This window comes from Lissotriton vulgaris, chromosome 2_1, assembly GCF_964263255.1.
Source record: "Lissotriton vulgaris chromosome 2_1, aLisVul1.2, whole genome shotgun sequence".
NCBI classification, from domain to species: Eukaryota; Metazoa; Chordata; class Amphibia; order Caudata; family Salamandridae; genus Lissotriton; species Lissotriton vulgaris.
Window position 1 is genome coordinate 367,204,237 of NC_141687.1, and position 26,241 is coordinate 367,230,477.

The following is a 26,241-nucleotide window of genomic DNA, read 5'->3' on the forward strand; positions in this document are numbered from 1 at the left end:
TTATTGATTTATGGAATAGGTGGAGCAAGTAAATATATTCCAAGGACATGTAGATTTCTGTAACATTTCGTCCATTGGCCAAGTCGATTTTTGACAAATGTCCACAGCCCTGAGCAATGGCATGACTTCTGCAGCTCTCCTGTGCCCTATGTGCCCCCTCCCTTCCTGCCAGCAACAATGCTTGCACAGCTGCATTGGCAGACTTACATAAATACATAATGTAACCCAAATAATAATATATACATGGAGATGCAGTTTCACGAGTGCGATTAGACTTCTGTTGTACAAAACTACTTACTCTATTGATAGCGAGATATTTATATCTGGTCTTGATTGTACAGTTTTGGGACACATAACAAACGGTTTGGTGAGTAGGGCTTCAACTCTCTACTCATCCATTTATTCTTAATTATTATAGTAATATACATCACAAAACCTCATCTCATTTCCTTGGTATGATACACCGAAAAAAAAACTATACACTGATAGGCGAAAGAGCAGGTGGTAGGTAGAGTGCGATATCAGTTCATCTAAACCAGGTTTTTTACTGCTTTCCTGACCTGTATGTATTGGCACAATTATCATAGATGGTTGGACAAAGAGTTCCCTAGGGTGGACCCTGCATGGATTTCTGAATTTTGCTTTGATGCCACCCCTGCACTCACTAAAGAAGTAGGGCTGTATCAACTTCACAGTTGTCTACCAGAGAAACAAGAGCACATCTTCCACCTATGGTTGTCAGGCAAAACACTGCAATGGTTTCTGTGGTCAGGGCCTCCACATTCTGTAGGATTCTGAGAGGTGTCTGTCCTTTGACGTGATGCCGCTGTCTGGCCATGTTATGGTGTAGACAGCCACTGGTGCCACGTTGGTAGTCTCTGAGGCTCAAGTCCCTGTGCCAGTTCAGTTCAGTCACCCACAGAGAGTCGTAATGCTGGCATCTCTGTCAGGGTTAAGGGCCGCTTGTGGTATTTGCCCAAGATGGAAAAGTCCCCAAGTTAAACATGGAGTAGGTCCAGGTGTTGATAGAAAGAGTGATTGTGAGTACTCCAAGGATGTTCAGCAGGAAGCCGGTCTTCGCCTGGGGGTACACAGAGCAAAGAGGTTTGAGTTAGACAAGATAGATTCTAAGAGACAATGAGCTAATAGTTGCCATCAAGCAGCAATGCTGTCTACAGGGTGATGTATAACATACCCGTTAATCAGTTTACACAAAGCAAAGCTCTTTATAATAATGGTAAATGGCGTTTGTGCCTTTCAAATACTAGGTAATTTTAAAGTATTTAAAGGCGTAAAATGTTCATATTACTTACCAGTAGTCACTTTTGCACCAATTCTTGTTTCCACATCCAAGAACGCTGTAAAAAGGTCAGCCCTTCTGCCAAGCCACTTATGTGGTTCCCAAGCTCTAGAGTCTTATTGTAGGTGAAGCCTCTGCTGGCTCTGTTGATGGTAACCCCTGACACAGCGGTCTGTCCACCAAAAGACTGCGGGGTCATAGTGGCGGTCGCCCCACCCTGTTGGCAATGGGATGACAGTCACCCATTTTCCCTGCCATTGTCTGCCAAACAGGGATGGAAAATGTTAAATGACTCCCACACACAGGGAGAAAACGCTGGGGGATATTTACAAGAAAATGCCTGAGCGCTGTTCTACGGCAAATTTGCAATGCCTCCTCCAACATTTTAAAAACGCTGGAATGTGCCATATTTACAAAAATACGGTGCACCCCTGCATTTCCCCTAGTGCTGGTGTGTAGCACAGACACCCTAGCTGAAGGTGCAATTATTCATGTGCGTGAAGGTACCCCTTCCTGCACATAAACAATTGATAATGGCAATTGGGTATTTCTATATGTGCTGCATTCTGCAACACACATAGAAAGAGAAAAAAACAAGGACAAATAAATAATTTTTCCCTCTATCACCATATCTAAGACCACGTATTACCTTGCCCTGATTTTTAGGGCCTCCTCCAGCCTTGTAAATCTGGGGCAGCGTCAAAAGGTATTGACCCATCATCCGTCCCTTTGCCGCAGCAAACTGCGGTATAAAAGGCCATAGTTGCAAGGTGGCGTTGAGCCACGTTAAGTGGCTTATCACCACCTTTTGAATATGGTGTAGGGTGTAACTTCACTGGAAGCGTCAGAAAAAGTAACAGTCCTGTGGCCTTAGGGGCTTGTAAATATATCCCTCATTTGCTGAAGCCATTTGTTTTTTATTCAGAGAAAATAAACTTCCGGTTTGGGAGTTTGTTTTCTTTAAATGAAACCCTTTGCATAGTAGGTACTTTAAACATGGTGTGCGCTCACCAAACCTTCAGTGCTGCAAATGAAACCACTATAGGGCTGAATCCCATTACAGTACGGCAGGGTCCAACTGAGACAGAAAATAGGCCCTGGCACCAAAATAAAATTGGCCCCCAAATAGTGAATTAGGCAGGTAAATAAAAGTGGGCCCATGTTTGCAAATTAGGGCAGGTTTGAAGTAGTAAAGACATGTTGGGCCCGATGTAGGTAAACTCCAATTTACCACTTCTTAAATACCGAATCATACCGATTCGGTATTTAAGAAGTGGTAAATTGGAGGGGGGAGATGTGGGTGTTTCAGAATCGGTAAATACCGAATCTGTAAGATTCGGTATTTACCGATTCTGTAAATACCGAATCGGTACCCCCCATTGATTCCTATGGGCCTTGAAGCCCATAGGAATCAATGTGCATTAACGAATCGGTATTTACCGATTCGGTAATTACCGATTTCTGCAAGGGTGCAGGGGGTGTCACTTTGACACCCTCTAGCCCCCCCAATACTGGCTTGTGTGCCATGTGGCACACAGACATGCCCTAAGGGCATGTCTGTCTGTCACATGGCATAGGTGTGCATGCACACATGTGCATGCACACCTGGATTCGGTATTTTAACACCCAATTGGATTGGGTGTTAAAATACCGAATCTGAAGGGCCTGTTGGACTGAAAGTAGTCCCACCTACATCCCGAATTTTAAAACTCGGTAAACTTACCGATTCAGTATTTTTCAAATTCGGTAATTTTACCGAATTGGTAAAATACCGAATCGGACAAAAAAAGGTCCCCTACATCTCAAAAGGCCAAATACCGGTCGGAAACGGCCGAATTCGGCCGTTTCCGACCGGTATTGGCCACCTACATCGGGCCCGTTGTATGCTTGTTTTGCAAGATATGAAAGACTGCATGGATTTGAGATTGCTGCATGTAATGTAGTTTTAACACCACGGAAATCAACAGTAAAAACTGGGCCCAGCAGACCATAAAACAGACCCACAAACAGCCAAAAAACAGTCCTCACACTGACCTGTCTGACAAGCCAATCGGGCACTGCCTGATTGCCTTATAAGCCTGTCCATCCTTGCAGCAGAGATAATTCGGCCAGGGAAGCTGGGAACTTAAACACATACGCAACTGACGTGAAGTAGGTAGGAGGTTGAGTCAAAGTGGTCTTTTCCAGCAGCATTCAGCTAGGTTACACGTTTTACATTCTGGGTTCATTTAGACGGGCTGGGTGAACAGAGTGAAAGTGTGCACCTGAGGAAACACTGCAATATATGTTTGAATAAGAAAGTTGTCTTGTTCTGGAAGATGCCCTGAGAGTCCCCAGTCCAGGCATTAGATGACTTGAGAAGTGTCAGTAAAATTCTGCACTTTTTTTTTTTTCTTGAGAATATTTTTTGGCAGATTTAGTAAGTAAGTAAGTAAAATCTTTATTCGGTTTCATTTTTACAAGAAAAACCATAAAAGCATTCATACATTTCATACATTTTAACATTACTAATACATATTCAGTTCATTTAAGATTTATATCACCGTTACTTTATCAAGAAGGTTGGAGATTATTATTTTGAAGATTTAACCTGTGTTTAAAAATATATTTTAGGAAAGTGCTTACAACTTTACATACATATTCAGAACTTAAAAATTGCAGCCACAGCATAGCAGGACGACACTTTCTGAGGTCTAGGGTTCGGAGCAAGGGGGTTAGCCAAAGTTTGCGGTGTGCGGAATAAAATTTGCAGAACAGTACGGTACGAATTGTTGACTGTACAGATAGTTAATCACATGGGCAGGCCATTAAACTTTCTTCCCAGCTGTTTCTATTAGGAAATGCAACAACCCTATGGAAAATGTTCAGCCTAAATCTCGCTAATAAGAATCGTTCAAACTGCGAATCAACGTAGGTTAAGTATGGTTCCGTTTCCAGGGTGGTCATGACCGCTAGGGAGTGCTGTACAGATGGCTTCTTAATCTCCACAGTAATACGTAACTCTTCGAAATGGCTCAGCGCCTTTGCCTTTAGTTCTTTTTTTGGAATTTCAGCAATGGTTTCAGGGTTGTGATAATACTCAGCCATTCCTAAGTCAGTGAGAAGTTTTTTTACGTATGTTAGCCAGTCTATTTTTTCAACACAGTCTAGGGTCATACAGTCCGTAATAATATCGTTGGTGAGAGTGTTTTTTGTTGACACCCATATTCGGCGCCAAAGGAGTACGGGTTCAATTTTGGCCAAGTCCTCAATGTGTGGCAATCCCAATTCTGCGTGACAAGCAAAGGTGGAAACTCTTTTTGGGACTGCCAGTAAAAATCCTGTGAAGGTGTTCTCTGCTACCTGGAGGGATTTCGTGTTTTTATGGCCCCACAGGCCCGCCCCGTAAAGTGCAATGGAATGGCACTTGGCTCTGTAGATCTGAAGTAGTTCCGCCGGAGGTTTTTTCCCTAATTTCTGTGCGAATTTCATAAGGGCGGCAATAGAGCGCAAAAGTTGATGTTTACGCGCTTCTATGGCCGCTCTCCAGTTGAGCTTCTCATCTATCATAATTCCCAAATAGGGATATTGGGGGGTGGATTCTAATTTTTCATTATTGAGGAAGATGCTTTTTCCGTGTTTCCTAACTTGGCAAGCTACCATAACATAGGTTTTTTTTATGTTTATATGAAGGTCTAGGTCGCTCATGAATTTTGCGTAGCTGTTCAGGGATTTTTGTAGCTCACGTGGGGTGCGTGCTATGATCACCGCGTCATCCGCATACAAGAGCGCGGGCACCAGTCGATCTTTCACACGGGGCAAGTCCAGGCCCCCCCTCAACATCTCTACCTCAAGGCCGTTGGTATAAAGGGAGAAGAGGAAGGGGGCAAGAATGCACCCCTGCCTGACCCCGCGTTCTTCGGAAAATTATTCCGACAGTTCGCCCCGAACTCCAAAACGCACCCTGGAGGAGGCGTTAGAGTAGAGTTCTCTGAGAAAAGTCACAAGAACCTTATCTATTCCCATGTTGGTCAGCACCGACCATAATTTTGCGTGGGAAACGCAGTCGAAAGCTGCGGAAAGGTCGACATATACCATGTAGAACTTCTCGCGCTTCGCCGACACATATTTTCCCATCAGCAGGGCCAAGTTCAGGGCTTGTTCCGTTGTTCCGAGGCCCTCTCGGAAGCCATACTGGATATCCGAGAGGGTCCCGGTATCGTCCGCCCACTCCTGTAAACGCTGGAGAACTACTCTACTTAGTACTTTCCCCAGTGAGTCCAGGAGGGAAATCGGACGATAGCAAGTCACCTCCTCTCTATTTCCCTTCTTAAAAATGGGTACCAGTATTGATTGGGTCCAGGATGTGAGTAAGCCACACTTCATTGTTGCGTCAAACACCCTTGTTATGATGGGGCCCACAGATCTAATTTAAATTTGAAAAAGTGGACTGGTACCCCATCCGGGCCAGGGGCTTTTCCACTCTTGCTGGCATTAACTGCAGTTATTACCTCATGTAGTTCGACTGCCAATGGGATTGGAAATGGGTTATCCTGATTTGGGCTATTGTTTCTCTCTGTGGGGGCTACTACTGGGGATTGACCAAAGATCTTTGCAAAGCGATTTACCCAGGTTTGTCCCTCGATAGCTACTTCTATACTTGGACGATCTTCCATGTCCGTCACGAAATGTGCTTTTACCACCTTCCAAAATAGATCGCTGTCTTTATTTAGTGAGCTTTCATGCAGCTGATCCCATAGTGCTTTTTTTAGCTCTACTTTTCGCACTGCACGCAAGCCTATAGTTTTTTCTTAGGTTCCTAACCTCCTCTTGGTCTCTTATTGTTTTTGTTAGTGCTCTCTTTAACTTTTTGTGGGCGGCTGTGCAGTCATGGTTAAATCAACCTTTTTTCCTTTCTGTGGTCCCTTTCTGATTCATAGTAAGGCATTCATTTACTTTTCCTAAGACTACCTTGAAATGGAATAAAACTTCCTCTTCGCTTGCCTCAGTGTCTAAACACTTCATTATTGCAGGTTGTGCTGCAGTTACAACCTTATTTGTCAACTCATTTGGATCAATCTTCCCCCACCCCAAGGTGTAGCCATTTGTTTTTGTGAGCTGTATAATATTCTGGGCGAGGGTAGACATTATAGTCTGGGCTGATGGCTGTCCTTGTTCCAAGGTTAGATCAAAGGCTAAAGCTGAGTGATCGCTCAATGTGTTAATTTTAACTCTAAAATTCGTAGTCCTATTTACGAGGGTCGCTGTGGTAAGAATGTAATCGAAAGGAGTTTCACTTCCCCTTCCGAGGTAGGTGGGGTCCAATTTCCCAGATAAAGGGTTTATTTGATTTAATATAACTAGGTCCAAGTTGGATATAGTTTCGTTTAAGAAATCTCCCACCACTGAATGGCTAAAGTGGGTTATTTGCTCTTCTGTTTCACACCCCATCCCACAAACTTTGCTGTTAAGCTTTTCACAGGGATGATGGTTAAAATCGCCTCCCTATACGATACGTGGGGGTTCCAGCCCTTGTGTTAGTTTCATGCCACTAATCAGTTTCTTACGAAGAGCCCCCAGTATTTTGATTCTCTCATTTTCCGCTAGGTTATCATATAGATTAACGAGAAGAATAGTCCTCTTTGTCTTAAAAGCCAATCTTAAGATTTGGTAGTACGGTTCTAGACTGAGTGCAGTAACCACCAGGCCTAGTATAATGTTTGATATATAAGTTATCAACCCACCTTTGGCTCTCCCATGAGTTCCTACAATTCCTGGCGAGAATTCATTTTTTTACCCTGTCAGGTGCATTTCTTTCGTGAGCCAGGTCTCCTGAAGGGCCAAGACTTGACATTCTTTAACAAACTCTTGGATACTTCCATCCAAAATTATTTCTCGGAGACCCGCAACATTCCAAAACATTATTTGGATTCTTTCTACTCTCCTGGCAGGGACCTGTCTTTCGTTTATCCTATTTTCCTTGTTTCTCACAAGTGCCTCCAAGTCTAAGTTATGTTCCTTATGAGTTGAAGTGGGTGCAATACTTGTTTTACTCCGCCTGGTGGAATTTCCCCCTCCCTCGGACCTGGTCGATTCAGTTGAATCAACTGAGTTTGTCCTTCAGTGCTACAAATTTCAGGTAAAATGTCTGGGATAGTGTCACCCAGAGGGGTATCTTCTTTTGTCATGGTGGGTTCTTGCAACGAGGGGAGATTACTGTCAAGTCAATCTATTCCTTCTAGACCACACAGCGTTGAAAAGGGGTTAAATATTTTGAAAAAAGTCTTGAAGGTCTCAGAATCTACACCGGTCCAAGCTCTAAGACTTGAATTCTCAATTGCAAGTTCCTATGCTACAGCTGTTGCCAATGTTATCAGGTGGGCTTACAATTTCCTTCACGCAAAAGAAGGATCACTACGATCCCTGCTAAAGATCGAGACTTTTGAACTAGATGCTTCAAAGCAAATATTCTTCAAGAATATGACCGTGGTATTCCAAATTGCTAAAATCAGTACGGATATTTTGCTCACCTGGTCAGCCTCGCAACTGAAACTTTTCTTAAAATGTTTTACTCCTAAACTGAGTTTCAAACTCGACTTTGCACACTGTAGCAAATTATCTTTGTATAAACTCTACGTTGAGACATTGGAGTACAAGCATGTACAGACATACATAGGGTTTTCCCTCACACACGGTGCAAGGAGGGCAATTACAATGCTGCGATTAGGTATTTTACCAGTGTTAACTCTTACATCAAGATGGACACCAGGTGGATCCCCATTATGTACTCTTTGTCAAGGGGGTGATCAGAACATCGAGCACCTTTTATTTGCATGCCCTAACTCAAATGTAGTAACAGCACGGTCAAGATATCTTGATCCCATATACCGTAAATGTAGAATTTCATTAGTAAAAGAATTGTTATCTGTGTGCAAACAACCACCTAATGAATTTGTATGTTACAATTTCTATACATTTTTAAAATCTTTTTTAACATTATATTAATATGTAATGAATTTCTTTTCTTGTAAACTGTTTTTATATAATATTTGTGGTCCTCAGTTGAGTACCGAAACAAATAAAACATTTTGACTTGACTTTTGACTTGGGTTAAATGTTGGTATATTAAAATCTGGGAATGATGGTTGATAGTTATTATTCGAGTTACTCCAATGTGTCTGAGGATAAAGTGGTTGCGGAGGTTGGTTAAAGAAATGATTCTGGGTAGATTGATAGCCTACTTCTCTCCACTCTGGGCGCTGCCTTCTAATTTGATAGTGTTTAGGGTTGTTTATCAGTTCTCGTGGGTAGAAGTAGCTAACATAGTGAGTGGAAATATTATCTCCTCCTATGGCTTCATACCAGTCTCCTATAGTTCTCACCGCCCTATGATACTTGAAGTTAATAATTATCACGTCCCCCCTTTTGTCTTTCGGTCTTGAGCCCACCCAAACAGCACGCCTTACTGACAGGATTTCTCCATTGACATGTGCAGGGAGGGGTCTATTCAGCTTCAACCAATAGATTGTTTTATTTTTTAGGGCATGATAGTTCTCTCTGACCCCTTCTGCTAGTTCTGGTACACCTGCCATAACAATTGTATATGGGGCTGATTCAGGGGGTAAATCAACTATCCTGCGTCTAGATCTTTTTGGGCGCTGTGTTGACTGCTCGCCCAACTCTCTACTTGGTATGTTATTCGTAGGAGGGTTAGGATTAGTGTTTGGTAAGGGGGGATTTCTTTCTACAGGATATTCTCTACTGTGTTTTTTCCCCTTTCAATTACTTTAGCCCCATCTTTTACCTGAGTGTTATTGGGTGGTTTGGGATTTTCATTGTTGGTAGTTTCTTTTGAAGATTTAGCCACTGCTTTTTTCCCTTGCCTGGTTCCGTGTTTCAGGGGTGCACCACTGGTCGATGGTTGTTCCGGTGGTAAGACGTTAGGGCCAATAGGATTTTGCGTAGGGTGTTTATAGAATTGTGGTGATAGTTTAGTGATGGCCATAGTATTATCTTCTATTTGCTTGCCCAACTTCTCTAAATGTGTGCTTATTAGTCTCGTTCTCTCCAGAAGAGGAAGCATAAGTGCCTTCACTAATACCTCTATTCTGGAGAGAAGTTCAGCCTCCATTTCACGGAGTAATCCTGTCGTGTTGTTTATTGTGTGCGCCATGCTTGGCTTGGGGGGCAATGTGGGTGGGGGGGTTGTGTTCAGAATAGTAATTGTATTTAAAAATGAGGGGGAAGGTTGTCTCTTTCTTTTCTTCGGATGATTATTTGTTTGCTCTAAAAGTGGTGGAGAAGGAACAGGTAATTTAGGGGAACTAGATAGTCTAGATATATTGGGGCTAACTAGGAGGATTTCAGGGGTTGGCACAGGTTCATTGCTGATTATCTGGTTTGTTCCCTCGCTCACCTCGATTCCTAAGGGGGTGAGAGAATCGATGTCAATAGGGGGAATGGTGGAAGTCGGTGAATCTGAGACTATCACATTAGGTGAACTAGCTTTCCCAATCAATCCTAGTGAGGAACGCTTGCCAGTTAGCAAGTCCATGGATAAGCGTTTTTCGGTGTCCGCAATTTCTTTTTCTAAGACAATCGTTACCCGTTTAAGAAATTGATCAATGGTCCCTGTTACTGGCCCCTTTGATGTATTAACGGTTATGTTCCTGGATTTTCCAGAGTCCGTGGACATGATTAGACAAGGGTATATGTTCAGATATGTAAAACAGAGTGAACAAGGGACAATGCGCAATGTCCCGTACTGCGTGGATCGCTGGTAAATTTCTAGCAAATGGCAAAGGGAGAAGTTGACTCTTACCGAAAAGTAAACGTTAGGGGGATAGCCCGTCCCATCCTTGATCGACCTTGGACGGCCTTAGACGGCCCGCCCTTTGCCCGGGCTTCGCCCCGGGCGTTCCCGCGCAGCGGTGCTGTGATACAGTAATAAAGGCGAGGTAAGGCGAGGGGCGGGGCAGGCAGGGAGACCCAGGTGTTGCGGGTCTCGACCTCACGCAGGGACTCCTAGTAGATCGAGTCCCTGCGGGTCTGCTCCCAGCCCTGCGGTTCCCGCACACAGGCAAACAACGTAGCGAGACCCGCGCAGCGGCTCCGGCAAGGAGCTGGTTGGAGTCCGACGTTATCCCCGCACTGAAGCAAGGGCTGGTACAGTCTCTGGCTCCCGAAAGGGCAAAACGGCAAACAGAAGATCCCAGCGTTGACGGTTGCAGCAGGTCCTTATCTGCTGAGGCGAGGGCGGGGCAGGCAGGGAGAGCGACCCAGGTGTTGCGGGTCTCGACCTCACGCAGGGACTCCTGGTAGATCGAGTCCCTGCGGGTCAGCTCGCAGCCCTGCGGTTCCCGCACACAGGCAAACAACGTAGCGGGACCCGCGTAGCGGGACCCGCGCAGCGGGTCCGGCAAGGAGCTGGTTGGAGTCCGACGTTATCCCCGCACTGAAGCAAGGGCTGGTTCAGGCTCTGGTTCCCAAAACGGCAAAACGGCAAATAGAAGATCCCCAGATTTAGTAAGTACAATGGAAGAACAGGACAACCAACATAAAACACTACTTCCTAAAGCCCTCAAAAGAGTATTTTTAGGTTGGGCAATGCCACCATCTGGTGCCATTTTGTTCTCTCATAAGGAAGAACTCAACGGCTAGGACAAAGCTGAGCACCTTTGAAACAATCCCATTGGACTACTCTTTGAGGGCTATTAAAGCCATCAAATCAGGTTCCCCTGAAGACCTGTGCCCCCCTAAACTGTTGGCTTCGGAGGCAGACATCCTCAATTGGGTGGCTAACTCGATTTTGAATACTCCAACGAAGGACAGCTACTGTCCTTAGAGCATGAAAGCAGGCGATGATTCTTGCACTCACAAAAAAGCCAGGAGCGGATCCCCTTATCTTGGCCAACTACAGGCCTATCTCCTTGCTACCAGACTTATCTAAAATTCTAGCAAAGCAGGTGAATATACAGCTGTCAAACTTCTTGGAACTAAGCAAGTTACTTCACCCAAGTCAATCAGTCTTTAGAGCCTCTTAAAGTACAGAATCCGCACTGGTTGAGGTACCAGAATATATTAAAGGATTATTGGATGGGAGGGAGTGGCTGTATTGATCATGATGGCCATCAGTGGCTTTTGATACGATACTCCATATGCAGCTGTTAGACCGTCTACAGGCCATTGGAGTGGCAGGGCAGGTGTTGGACTGACTATTGTCATTTTTAGCAGACAGAAGCCAATAAGTTTGGGAGCGTCCCTGCTTGGCCAGTCAACAGGAAGCGGATACAGGTGTCCCCCAGGGCTCAGCCTTGAGTTCAACACACTTCAACTTAGATCTCACTTCCCTGGCTTATTTAGTAGAAGAATTGGGACCAAGAGTGATCTCCTAGGGGGGAGGAGCTTCGCGGGCCACCAAGATGGCCGCGTGAGCTCGGAGCTCCGAAGACCTCCCGATCCTCCGCAAAGATCCTGCCACCCATCTTGTCCCACAGTAGTGGGTATCTATTGCTGAGCCGGGGCTGATGCGGCGCCCGCTTTCAGAATGAAAATCCGACATTCCTGGACTTAGTTAGCTCGTCGGTACATTGGCGGCCCCGCCTGCGTCACTGGCAGACATCGAGGGGTGCAGTGGCGGCCCTCCGCGGACCGATCTGTCTAAGCTTCCTTGACCCGGCTGGTGCGACTGGATTCTACGCTGTGAGCTGAGGCCTCCTTTGGTGGCCTTCGGGACCTTCTCGTTCCGATTGTGTGCGCACTTCACACCTTCTTCACCCCTCTGGACTACTTTGCCCCGGTGTGCCAACATGGCGGGTAAGGGGGACTCGGACAAAGGCAAGCCTCCGAGAGTCAATAGGAGGCCGAACCAGTCTCAATCCACCATTCCGGAACGATTTTCCCACTCTAAGGGTTCGCCGGGACTGGGGGGCCGTACTAAGGACCCGATAGGTGACGAGTTCCCCGAGGATTCTGAAATCACGCTTCGGGACGTGATGGGTGCGATTGCTGGGGTGAAGAACGAGATGCACACTCTTCACGAGGCGCTGGCTGGCAAGGTGGACACCCTGAAGATTGAGCTGAATCTTATCAGAACGGACCTTGGTAAGACTAATGACCGGGTGAAGTCACTAGACCTTAAAACATCGAGCCTAGTCAATGATATGTCTGACATGCAGACCGAGGTTCGCGACTTGAAGACGGCTAACGGACTGCTGGCACGCCGGCTGGATGAGTTCGAGGGCCGTGCGCGACGCCAGAACGTTCGCATCACTGGAGTGCCCGAAAAAGCCGAGGAGGACTCAGCTGAACTCTTTGTTGAGGAACTGGTAGTCAAGAATCTAGCACCGGGAGGTTTGAGCAAGTTTTTTTCGGTGGAGAGGGCCCACAGAATACCGGGCGGCCCGCCGAAGTCGGGCGCTTCCCCTCGCCCCATCATTGCGAGACTGTTCAATTTTAGGGACCGTGACGCCATTTTACAGGCATCGAGGACCGCTGGCCCGCTGCGCTTCCAGAACTCGGACGTAAACTTCTTTTCAGACTTTACCCAGGTGGTTCAGAAACGTCGCCAGAGCTTTGTTGGGGTAAAGAGGAGACTCAGAGAGATGGGGTTGCGCTACTCGATGCTCTACCCTGCTAAACTTCGTGTTGAACACGGTCATCGAACTTTGTTTTTAGACTTTCCGGATGCGGCTGGGAACTGGCTTGATACCCTACCCCAGCAACGGACCGACCCGGCAGACCAGACGGAGGAGGCCACTGGAGGATCAGGTTCCCAGGAATGAACGAATAGACTCCTGACTTTTACTGGGGGGGGGGCAGCTGCGAATGGCACCGACTCTGGAAACTGTTGCTTTATTTTGACAATCTTTGCTATTCATATGGAGGGTGACGGGGGGGATAGGATGTCTCTTTTCTCCTCTGGGGGACTTCTTGTAGATTAGTTTAAGGGGCGACAGGCACACTGCTAGTTGGGGTGGCTATTAGTCTAATGCAGGGGTGCAGGGTGGAGGGTAGTTGGGGAGTGTTCTATTTGTTCTCTTTACTGATTTCTTCTTTGTTTTGGCTGAGGTTTCATTATTCTGCTGTATTTGCTTTGCGGGCACCATTGCGGGTGGGGCCGATGGGGTGGAGCGTCCAAGACGATGGGGGGTAAATCTCTTAACTTGTTGAGTTGGAACGTGAACGGGTTGGGGGATCGAATAAAACGGGGTGTTGTATTGCAAATGCTTAAACGTTGTTCGCCTGATGTTGTTCTCCTGCAGGAAACCCATCTTGTAGGAAATACGTGTAAAGCATTGAACAGGAGAGGGTTTAAGATGATGGCCCATTCCGGGTTCTCTACGGGCTCTAGGGGGGTGGGCATCATGATGCGCATGTCCCTTCCACTGGAGGTGGAGTCTACCCTTGTTGACGAGAGAGGCCGATATGTGGCGGTGGTGGGTAAATGGGAGGGTCGCACCCTGGTTTTGGTTTCGGTCTATGTCCCCCCGGGGCTACAGGCGACTACTTTTCAAGACCTGGGTAGCGCCGTTTTGAATCTCCCTGATGGCCTGGTGATCCTGGGGGGGGGGCTTTAACTCGGTGGTATCGGGTGACTTGGATCGCTTCCCATCCAGAGACCTACGTGCTTCACAATCTTGGCTCCCGGACTTTCTTGGCTCTATGGGGCTGATTGACTGCTGGCGCCTACTACACCCCGCCCTGCGACAGTATACTTTTCATTCGGGTGCCCACGGTAGCCTTTCTCGTATTGATTATGTCCTAACCCCCGCGGCCCAAGCACAGTCGGTTTCTACCGCCTGCCTGATGGCCAGGGGCATTTCGGACCACTCCCCAGTTTGGGTGTCCTTTGATTTTCATATTAGCGCGACGTCGAGGGTGGCACCTATTAACCCCTTGTATTTTCGTAATCCGAAGACCCGGGATCTCCTGGCTAAATCTATAGAAAGGTATTTTGTCGAGAACTCAGGCTCGGTTGATTCGGCGGTCTCCCTTTGGGAGGCCTTTAAAACTGTACTCCGCGGCGAGGCCTTCTCTTTGATTGCGGAAGCGCGTAGGCGACGGGACGAGGACGTGGTGCGGTTGGAGTCTGAAATCTCGGACTTGAACTCTCAGCTGGCTTTGGGGCCGACTCCGGACCTGCTCCATGCCCTTTCCCTGAAACAAACGGAACTTAGGGCCAGCGCCACTGACGCGGCGAAGGCGGTGAGCAGGGAGCAGCAAGGCAGGATATATGACTCCGGGGACAAGGCCGGCAAACTTCTGGCGTGGCTGGATAGGAGAGAACTCGCCTCCCGCGTGGTTCCAGAGATACTGGGCGAAGATGGCCTGGTCATGACGGACCCGGCCGCCATTGTTGGATCGTTTGCGGAATACTTTGAGACGGTTTATACGTCCGTGTCCCCCCTACCGGAGTCTGCTTCGACTTCCTTTTTGGAGGTCGTCGAGCTCCCCTGTCTATCGGATGTCGAGCGGGAGGATATGGACCGCGATATAGCGGTCGATGAGGTGGCACAGGCGATCCCGTCGTTGCGCTCCGGCAAAGCGCCGGGGCCCAACGGCATTCCTGTTGAACTTTACAAGCTTAAGGCCGATACGGTGGCCGCGCCCCTCCTGGATATGTTCCTTGAAGCCCGCGAGGCCGGTGAGCTCCCTCTTGATCAACGACTTGCCACCATAGTCGTTATACACAAGGAGGGGAAGCCACGTGACCTATGCCGCTCCTATAGGCCCATTTCCCTGCTGAACGCCGAGCCCAAAATTCTAGCTAAGCTGTTAGCCAACCGGCTGGTGGAGGTGATCTCTGATCTGGTTCACCCGGATCAGTCTGGATTCATACCACATCGCAACACGGCCCTTAATCTTCGCAGGCTCCATGCAGTCATGGCGCGGGCGCACCTGCTTACTGAACCGGCGGTAATTGCATCGCTCGACGCCACCATGGCTTTCGACTCCCTGGAGTGGAATTATTTGTGGGCCGTGCTCGCCAAGTTCGGGCTCGGACCCGCCTACATCGGCTGGGTCCGGCTCCTTTATTCTGCCCCGTTAGCTAATGTTACTGTCAATGGCAGAGTGTCTGCCTCTTTCGCGTTACGCAGAGGCACCAGACAAGGATGTCCGTTGTCTCCTCTCCTGTTTGCGCTGGCGCTTGAACCGCTGGCGGCGTGGATCCGGGTTCATCCTGACGTCGCAGGGATTGAGTGCCGAACTCCAACATTGTAGTTCTGCAAATATCCAACAAAGGCACTTGCTGCAACCCTAGCACACTAGCACTGATTAACAGTAAATCTTGTGCACAATCCTAAACCTTGTTCCAAACAACACTTCCCAGTCTTGCTGGTTGTGCTGCTGTTGTTACAGAGAACTCTCCTCCTTTCATTCCCATTAATGGTAGACTTGAGTCCTCAATGAGGAGTTCTCATGCAGTGGCTCCCTTCACTTTCCATTCTGACAATTACATAGCTTACACCATCCATTCCGTCAGTGTAGGAGGGTTGTCTGGCTTGGCTGGAAATCATGGTAAAACATCTACAGCTGCTATTAACTACATAATATGCTGGTTTGAAGGCCTCTGCCAAACAGGCAGTGTCAGTCACACCTTTCAGGCAACAATATTGGCCTCAGTAGTGGAAAAGTGATGCTTTCACAGACACATACTATGGAGGTACCCGTTTTTGCACAATTTTAGTGATTTTCTGAAATTAATGCATCACATCTAGCAACAGCGAATAACTCAGAGGGTCTTCCGAAGACAGCATTCACAGACACAATTGTGGTGTTCTCAACATTCCTCCCTGCCAGGCACAGCTTCTAGAATTTGGAATGCGGTATTGGTTGCCTGGCGCTGTTCAAACTTTTATAGTCAGTTGTACTCAGTGCTTTGCTGGATGGGTGTAACTGTGGTCCTCAATAAAGGACTCCTAATCAACAGAGTATGTCTAAGCCTGTTCTTCGGAAATGATCCACCTCTACATTTTGGCGATGATTTACCTATGCATGGGACACACACAGGTTTACCTCATAAGAGTCCCCAACAGAGAAACATCCATAAGAAGAATGAAGCTTTCAATTTACAGATTGCCACTACCGGTGAGCCTCAGCTACTTCTCTGATGTCTGCGGTGTTTCCATTTTCAGCATGCTTCCAGTTCTAGGAGCGCTCTTCGAGCACATGCCATGCAAGGCGTTAGGAGCACTTTATGTACATTTTCCGGTCTGCTGAGAGTTTGATGCGTGTTCATTCTTGTTTCTGAACTTCCATGGGTGGGGCGTTCGTTGTGTTCCCTCATTGGGCCTTTTTTCCTTCAAGTGCCTCCCATTGCTGCCTGACGCTGCCTGACCCTCTGCATATACTCTGTGACTTCCATCAAGAAGTATGTAGTCCAGCTGACAGGCAGCCACCTTTTTATCTTACACTTTACCTGCAGCCATCTTCAGTTTCTGCCTGACTTCTCCTGTCGTGTTGTTAGTCACGTATACGTCTTCACGCAAAGTCACCATCTTGAGGGAGACTTGATTCTAGGACGCGACCATTGTCCATTGCTGCCTAACCTATTGTTATTCATCGGTGGATTGCACAAAGTTAAGCGCTGATGTGCACAGCTTTTTGTCTTTTAAGTATTTTTTTTACTTCACTGCTGTTTGTCAACATTACACGCTGACGTGCACAGCTGAGTATCTCTTAAGTTTACTTTAAACCTGCAGCTCATCAGTTTCCTACACTCTGATGCACACAGCTTCATCGTTTTTACAAGAAATGTTACATTACCTACTCGTCCTGTCTCCTCGTCCCATTCCTGATGAAGTGAGCAGCTAGTCTGCTCTACAGAACCCCTACCTAGCTGAGCTGTTGGCACTTCCCCCTAGGATAACGTAACCATCACGTGCCTACAAATGGGGAAGTGCCGGAAGAATCATCCTGAAAATACCAAAGACAACAGAACGAAACACATACAATCACCCACAGACACCCCAAACCAGGGAGGGAAGGGCTCAGGAATGGGACGGGGAGACCAGGACTCGGAGTAATGGTTATTACCGGTGAGTAACCGGGCATTATTCTGCACCTGTGCATAGCATGAGGTGAGAATAATTTTAATGTTCTTTCTTAAAAAATGATTACATCTCATGCTCGTAGCTTGTTATTTTACGTGTGTATTCTCGGTGTAAAGGCACACGGTAGGTGCAAATTGTCTATTTCTTACCTGCTTAATTTCTGACAAACTCACTGGTACTTTTATTATTATTGAAAGTTTCATTTACATTCACTTCAAAAATGCACCCCGTTATTTTTTTAACTTCACTAGTTGATCCCCCTATTCCCTGGCCAAAACGGAAAAAGGTATTTGCTCAGTATGCTCGTGTCTGTGGGACTTCTTTAAGTGCAGAGAGGAAAACTTCACTTCTCATGCTGTTTAGGCTCTGAGGGCCAAGAAGTATTTGAACACCTCCCTGAACTCTCAGATAGGGACTCTGCTTCGCTCAATGAGTATGAGATCTGATTAAAAAAGCTACACTGACACTATCACCCTAAAAAAGTACTGTTCTTGAGCGTTATCATTTTGGAAGAAGGATGCAGAGGCCAGAAGAGTCGGTTCAGCAATATATAATGATTTTCGGCAAATTGGCCTCAACTTGTAACTTTGGTGCTGCGTTGGAAGAACGCTTGAGGAATCAGTTTATGTTGGGTTGTGTACGGGACAAAACTAGGGATGTTTTATGGCAAAAGGACAATCGAACTCTTCAAGAAGTTATAACCAAAGCTAAGAATGATGAACATTCAAAAGCATGTGTTGATGTTATAAAGGAGGACTCTTCAAATGAAAAGAAAGAGAGTTCTGAAGTGAAGGTGGTGGTAGACAAAGCTGTTCAACACAAAATGTATTTGCCTCAAAAATCGACTTCTCAGAAGGGTTTCCAAGGAAAGTGCTTTAGGTGGGGTGACTCTGGTCACCCGGCTAATTTCAAACACTGTCCAGGTTGGAAAGTCATATGCAATATTTGTGGCAAGAGAGGTCATTACCAAGTGTAGATCTGGAAAGGTCAAACAGAAAGTCAGGAAGGTGGATCTTTTTGAGGAAGATGTAGAAGAAATTGTTATTTGCCAAGTTTCTGGGGATACATCTAATGGTCCTTATGAACTTGTACTAGTTAATGACGCACCTGACTCTGGAGCCAAAATTACGTTGGTGCCAAAGACCTTTTATGAGAGCAATTTACTAGGCAAGGTTTCTCTTTCAAAACCAGACATCAGACCCAAAGGGTATGGTCGGGTGACTATAGACTTGTTAGGTTACTTTTGGGGAACAATTGATTTCAAAGGGAAGATCTATGTTTCAATGAAAGGCGATTTGCTCATTAAATGGTTTCGTCAAAGGGATCTTCATGTGTTTCTTCATGCTAATGAAAACCCTCCCGAGTCTGCTTAAAAGAGTTGCCACCCGTGATTGTGGTTGACCGTCCCGCTCAAGCTTGGATCATGGTGTTTCCCGCTGTTTTTGGAAGTCATCTAGCTTGCTTTAAAAACTATGCATAATCCTGAAGAAAAATGTTGTTCAAAAAGTCGCAAAGTTTTGGAATGTGCCTCTTTTAGTAAGGGAGAGCATTAAATGTGAATTGGACAACCTACTCTAGAAGGGCATCATTCAAGAATTTGAGGCAACTGAGTGGGTCTCTCTGGTTGTGATGGCTCGGAAGGCTAATGGTAAAGCCCAACTCTGGGTGGACCTGAGAGAGCTCAACAGAGTAGTGGTTGTTGACCAGTACCCTTTACCCAACATCACTGAGATGTTGTGCTCTCTTAAAGGGGCAAGGCATTTTTCTTATTTGTATTTAACCTCTGCTTACCACCAGGTTAAGCTTCACTCTACTTCTCAAGACCTCACAACCTTCGTGACACCCTTTGGGACATTTAAGTTTCTAAGGATGCCTTTTGGCCTAATTTCGGCTGCCTCTGTTTTTCAAAGAGTGATGGAAAGCATTCTTGGAGGTCTTCAGCGTGTCAAAATGTATCAGGATGGTGTACTCATTTTTAGGGTCAATCTTGAACAACATGATATGAGGCTGAGGTCTGTCTTGAAGAAATTGGAAAATGCGGGTCTCACTCTTCGTGCAGATAAATGCATTGCATTAAGGTTAGTTAGGAGTGGCATACACAGGGCTGGTCCCTGTGTAGTCCTGACGAAGAGCTCTGGGGAATGCTCGAAACATGTTGACTGATATTAGGTACACCTAACCCATTATAGCTAGGTTTTCCAGTATTGTACCCTGTTTTTAGCTTATACCAACTAGGAGCAAGAATAAAATTATTTCGCCCACTAGCTAGGTATTTTTAAACTCACTCTTATCCACTCCACTCCACTTCCTGCCCTACACATAGTTCTCACAACAGTGCTCTTACGTAATTCCGCAAGTCGTAGCACGCCTCATTCCGTAGAGGACTGAGATGGCCCCTATGATGAAGCATGTCACTGTGGGGAAACCCCGGTGAGTGAGGGGACTCAAGAAAGAAAAATGTTTCTTTCCTGTAGATTCTCAACCTCATTTTGAGTGAAGAAATCACACCTCTGGCTAGGTTCTCTACCAGATACTTTGTTTTTTTCAGGTCTACTACTGTTTTTGGAGGGTGGACCTAGCTTTTACCTCTACCTCCCCCCATTTTGTCATTTGATATTGATTTTGTTTCCGATTGCATTCGCAAATGGGTGGTAGCTCTGCAAGAGTTTGACGTACTTACCTTGGGTCAATAATGTTCTTGCTGACTGTCTTCCGAGACTTGGAAGTGGAGATGATGACACTGTTGATGATGTTGAATGGTTTGGAGGGGAGTACTTAGAAGAAGATGTGAATGTTTGTTTGATCAGTGAGGGTGTACTAACAGAAATTGAATGGAGGGAACATCTTGTGGGAGATGATGTTTTACAAAAAGTCATTGCCATGGTGAAAGGGGGTTGGTGTGTGATGAAGGACTGTAATGAGATGCTCTGGGATTTTTGGCATGTCAAAGAAGATTTGGCTGTAGTGGAAGAACTCCTATTGCATGGTAGTAAGCTTGTTCCGCCACTTGCTTTGAGGGATAAGTTGGCCAGAAATGCTTATGCCTCACACATGGGCATTTCCAAGATCAAGGAGAGAATCAGAGAGGCGTACTGGTGGCCCACCATGGACGTTATTGTTGAGAGGCTTGTTTGTGAATGTGCTGAGTGGGCAAATTGTGACAAGTTGTGACAAGTTACTTAACCCATGATCATTAGGGATCAATCGGCTGGTCCATGGTCTGATATTTCACTAGACATTTTTGGGCTGGTGAGGCTTAAATCTCATGACTGTTACGCCATTGTATGCATGGACTTGTTTTCACGGTGGCCTGAGGATGAACAGAGTCTGTTGTGGTCTGTTGTGGTGATTGAGTTTTTAGATGACATTTTTGAGTGTGAAGGTTTCCCACAAACTCTTTTGTCAGATGATGGTGTTCAATTTACTTAAAGAGCAATGCAAGAATTTCTGTCCTTAAGGGGGATTAAGCACAAGAGAGCTTCTTTGTATTATTCTCAAACCAACAGTGTTGTGGAAAGGTTCATCAAGGTTTTAAAAGAGGCCGTACAACAGGCAAGGTCCTGTGGTGATAATTGGGAGGTAGCTGTGAGAAAAAAAGTCAGGGAGTATCGGTTCACACCCCATTCATCCACTGGTGTGGCTCCTTTTCGCTTGTTCAAAGGTAGAACGGCGAATGTTGAGATTGTTCCCTCGTGGGTGTGTGACAAGAGGACCTTAGTGAGTGACAATGTGGGCAGCATGGATGGTTGGAGAGAAAGAGAGAGAGATATTATGATTGAATGGAAGGTTCAGTATGATGATGAAAAAAGGGCTGTCAAGAGTACAGTAGTCAATGGTGGAGACTGGGTCAAAAGTAAGTCTCCAAGGAGAACTGGAGGAAATTCAAATTTAGCAAACCTTTTCAGGCTATCAAAGTGTTTAAAAATGTCATAAAGACAAGTGATCACAAGGTTTGGAATCTTAGTAGGGTGGCAAAATTTCGCCCCTTGTCATCTCTGGGTGCCACCAGTATGCCTCCTAGTACACGCTTAGCAATTCAGGAGCCTGAGACTTTGGAAAGGGTGTCTAGACCGTTACACTTAAAGCCTGTCCCTCGACGCTTACAAGAATGTGTTTCTTGATCAATTTCATGCACTTTGGTTTGTTTTTTAACATGTTTTGTTTCTTTCAGGTCCTACGTGCTATTTGTTTATTGTCTGGCAAAAGCTTATTTGCTGTTTTGTTTGTGAAGGGGGTGGGTGATGTGGTGTTCTCAACATTCCTCCCTGCCAGCCACAGCTTCTTGAATTTGGAACGTGGTATTGGTCGCCTGGCGCAGTTTAAACTTTTGTAGTCAGTTGTACTCAGCTCTCTGCTGGATGGGGTCTCTATGTAACTGTGGTCCTCAATAAACAACTCTTAATCAACTGAGTACGTCTAAGCCTGTTCTTCTGAAAGGACCCACCTCTACAACAATGTGCAAGCAGATATTCCATAGAGGAGAAAGCAAGGAGGGACCCAATGAAAGGAGATAAACATGCATATAGCATATACAATAGTGCTGTTGGGGGAAATTCAGTCAACAGGTGGTTATGGTAGAAGATAGAAAAATCTATATATTCTAATTCATTCTATGATTTGACAGTAAACTAATCCATCTACTGGAGAGGGCATGCTAAAGTTTATAAACAGGTTCCAGTGTGTGAGGACGAAGGTGGCGCTTTTAGTTCGACCCTCCCATGCTAGCCTACAGGTCGATATTTGTGAAGGTCAATACTTAAAGATAAGTTAGGTGATGGTGGGCGAGGTAGCTTTTTGGGTTAAGGGTTGTTTGGCCCTCACACTGATGTACTGGCTAGGAAGAGGGTGTACAATGCAATGTTATTGGTGCCTTAATGCCTGGGCCTCCACCTGATGCCTGGAGGTATCCTGGTGACAAATCCTCTTCCTCTAATGATATCTCAACAAACCAGGTACAGCGGCAGGGCTGAGGATCCTCTTCTGGTTATGCTTTTATATCACTTTGGATTCCGTTAAATTCAGGGGTGATTCTCACTTCCCTGCCTCAGAATTATGTGAGGCACAAGTCTCTGCAGGAGGGCGTCATTGCCTTGATCCAGAAGGGAAGGGTTGTTTTAGTTTTATATAAGGCATTGTGAAAGGAAGTTTTTGCCAATTGTTTTCTGATATCTAAAACCACTGTAAACTTCCTTCCTAGTAAAACCTCATTGTTGTAATGAGGTTGGTAAAGATCTTCTGATCTATCTCCAGCATCGATGATTCCTAAAGTTTGCATTACTTACAGTTCAAGGCTCCCACATTTAGTTGTGTCTTTCACAAACATCCTGTTAACTCTAGTTGGATTTCTCCATGCCATATGAATACATCCATACCTGATTCAAGCTCCTTCCCTGTGTTAACCAGGGAGAAATCCTCAGGTAGTGTGCGCTATTTTCCAGTCCTTTGGATGGAATAAAAGTCTTACCAAGTTAGTTCCTACACTGTGTCTGCTACCATGGTTCTAAGGGACAGAATATAATACATATGGGAATGGGTTCCTGCTGCTGCTTTTGTGCTGTAAAATTCTTTTTAAGTATTTTTTTCACTCTGGCTTCCAAAATGGCACCAGCCAGACAATGGCTGTAGACTTAGGGGGAAATTATGTTTGTGTGCTTGTGGTCCCCTGGCAAGGAAGTACCTGAAGTAAATGGTTCTCGATTTCCTGAACGTTCTTTCTCTGACTTCCTGGGGCAACTTGAGGAGAATACAGACCCATCTTATTTGTCGAGTACCTACTCTATGGGCTGGAACCATTCAAACTATTCCAGTAAGTGGGTCCATGGTGCCCTGTCATAATGGTTCTCACAACCGTTGCCAGCATCTTTCGATTGGAATGTTTTAGGGAGACCAATATGTACAATGTCTTTGATGCAGTGTCTTTGGTCTAAGTTTGTGGTCTGTGGATTTTCTGAATTGGCAACACGTGTCTGGAATCTGGAAAGCTTCCTAAATGTTTCCCCATTCCTATTTGGGAAGGTTATTTTGATCAGATCAGACAACATGGTGGATCTGACCTATATTTAGCAACATGGGCACCAGGTCTAGGTTCCTGTCAGCAGTAGTCTAGAAGCTCTTTTGATGAGTGTAGATGTGTTTACTGGGTGTGTTTCCTAACAGGATTATATTTTAGTTTGAACTTGATGTGAGCCCTAACTAATCTTGCAAGGCTGCCATGATGTCTTTTGAGTCAATTAGATTTGCATGATGTTGTTTTTTGTGTTGCAGAAACTATATTTCTACTGCAGTCCCTCTATTTGTGTCTTGCTCGAGGTGCTCTAAGTAGCTTAATACCCTCCTTACCAGGACTATGACAAGAATTGGAGTGGTAATTGCAGGATTACTCTCTAGCAATTTCATTTTTATTTAATCAGTAATCCTTCCTCATCCAGTCCTTATTATATGAGGTGCATTCACCTCCCCCCAGGCACCATGTGACCTAGTTAAACTCAAAATTCCCATTTCCCTCCTTTCTGGTCCTCTCGACCAGTTCCATCCCCATCATGGGGACAACAAAGTGGCAGGTGACCTGCCGAATGCTAAGACCATGATGGGTCCGGTCCACGTCCTCACTTCTCTTTGGTTTCAATTTTTTGGCAATGTCTTCCAAACCAAGGGGTGATGTGTGAGACTCTCTGCTATGTGCTGGCGTACCATTTCCTCCCTGCTTGTTGGATCATATCCCGGTCTCATGTCTGGGCATTGGTATGCCTCATGGCTGCCTTTTCAAGTATCTGGGCTTGGCCTCCAAACTGTGTAGGGTGAGCGGGACTGAGGCTTAAAATTTCTGTGTTGCCTAAAGGCTCCTTCCAGTGTACAGTGATGTAACCTGCATCTGCTGGGATTCACTACCCTTCTAGTGACCATGGTTTAAACTTGGGGCCAGTGGCAGTAGGCGATGCTGAAGCTTGCAACTTTTCTATTGTCACTAAGCTCCTCTGAGGTAGTTTGAGTGGCAGTCTATGAGGGATCCCAGAGGCCTGCAAAGTTTCTGTTACTGCTCGGGCCCTTCAATCTAAGGTGACTAGCACTCTCCGGCTCAGATTCTCAAAGTTTTAGCGTCAAATTGGCCTTACTTTTGTAATGCTTAACCAACGCAAAACCGTTTTTGGGATTCACAAACCAATGCTATTTGTCATTTTGCATTGGTTTGTACGGAAAAGCAACGCAAAGGAGTGCAAAACGCTGCTTTGCATTACTTTTCGTCTAGGGGGCTTTACATGGTGGTACCGGGGCATATCTGTGCTACCACCCATGCTTTTTGATGCTAAACCCTATTCTCAAACATCAGTTGATAAGGTTCAGCGCCAAAATGTATGCAGGTGTAAAGCAGGCATTAAACTGAGAAATGTTCTCATTTTTCCATGTTTTTCCTACTTTGCATGTGTGCTGCACTGTGCAGCACTCACATAAAATAAAGAAAACCGTTTTCACTTGTCTAAGCATGGTATTTTGTACAGGAAGGGGAACCTTCCTGTTCAAAACCTTTAGTAGACTCACACACACACCCTAATGCTACGGCTCTAAGGTGTATGCGTGGCACTCGGCAGCCAAAATTAGTGCAGGCGCTAGGGAGAGGGCAGGAGAGAGCTATTTCTATGTAAAAATGGCACTGTACTGCTCTCTCCCTGTCATTCTACGCAGCGCAGCCATCTTGGGTGCTGCGCTGTCTGACACCTACATGAATCTCTGCTTCTGCTGAATTGTCTGCCCTTACAGATACTTAATGGGCGGTCGCATATTGAGCTGAGGCCAGCTAGTTAATGCTGAGGGTCGTCCTGGGGGTTTGAGAGGTACTGGGTGGGAGTGTCTCTTTCTCTCAGTCTCAGTGAGTGTTTGTGACTGCGGGCTTGTGAAGGAGCTTGTGCTAGCCTGCTCCTCTCACAGGATTTCCCACTTTTCACAGAGAACTATTCTGTCCATTTGTTCATGTTTGCTGATTTTAAGATCACCATGTGCTGCTCCCAGAATAAAGAGTTTGAGCAGAATCCACTATGTCCTTCTGTAACCATGACAATTTCGCCTTTGTTTGCTATTGTAGTCGTATAAGGATTAGTTTAGACAACTCTATTCTAGAATAGGTTTCAAGTGATTTCTTTGTGCATTTGTTAAGTTTTCATCTCTGAAGTGCAAAAACATAGTTTTTTCCCAATTGTTGAGCACAAACAGAAAAGTGCAGAGGTATGTCGGTGAAATGCTGCCAGAGGCAAACCTTATTTCTCCTTCTGTCTTTCTCTTTTTCCCATCTCAACAGGTCTGGTCGATATCGGAGCTGACCATCAGGGCCGGCATTAGCACTGGTGAAGCCCGTTGCCGGTGTGACAATCATTATTGGCGCTCCCTGACCCCATGACCGCCTCCTTGGATTCTCTCACTACCACAGGGCCAAAGTGCCCCTAATTTTTACAATAATAAGTTATTGCAACACACAGTGTCCCCCCCCAACCCTCGAGTTCAGCCCCCCCTCCACAGGTCAGTGCCCAGTGCTGCCGCACCAGTCGCACAGCCCTAAAGCCAGCCCTGCTCACCAGTTTGTTCCTGTTCCTTCGAGTTCTTGTTTCGTTTATGCCCTGGTCCCATATCTGTTGAGCCCTAGTCATTCTTTTTTATTACGCTTTGTGGGTTTTTCATGTAGTCAGGCTCTGTTTCCCACTTTTGGCTGCCCCTTCATGCGCACCCTGCATTCGTGTGGTTTGGAGGATTGCTTGGGCTGTTAGTCTTACATGGTTGCTGGTTTGTGAGCCCCATTTTTCTTGGCCAAGGAGGTCTGTCCTTTACCCCCATCTTGTTTCTGTGCTGATCTTCGAAGTTTATGCCTCTTTTAGTGAGGTACTAGGTTGCCTGCTGCCTTATTGTTCCTTCTAGTTGTTG

At 45.9% G+C, this 26,241-nt stretch overlaps 1 protein-coding gene across 1 annotated transcript in view; it reads right to left on the bottom strand.

Moving 5' to 3' along the window:
* Positions 1-358: 358 nt before the first annotated feature.
* Positions 359-26,241, bottom strand: part of LOC147730364 (solute carrier family 13 member 2-like) — a 423,239-nt gene continuing 397,356 nt past the window's right edge. Inside the window, exon 12 of the mRNA XM_086955168.1 lies at positions 359-1,081. Coding sequence (XP_086811294.1) covers positions 953-1,081 — 129 coding nt within the window. The 3' untranslated portion in view covers positions 359-952. The remainder of the gene's footprint in view (positions 1,082-26,241) is intronic.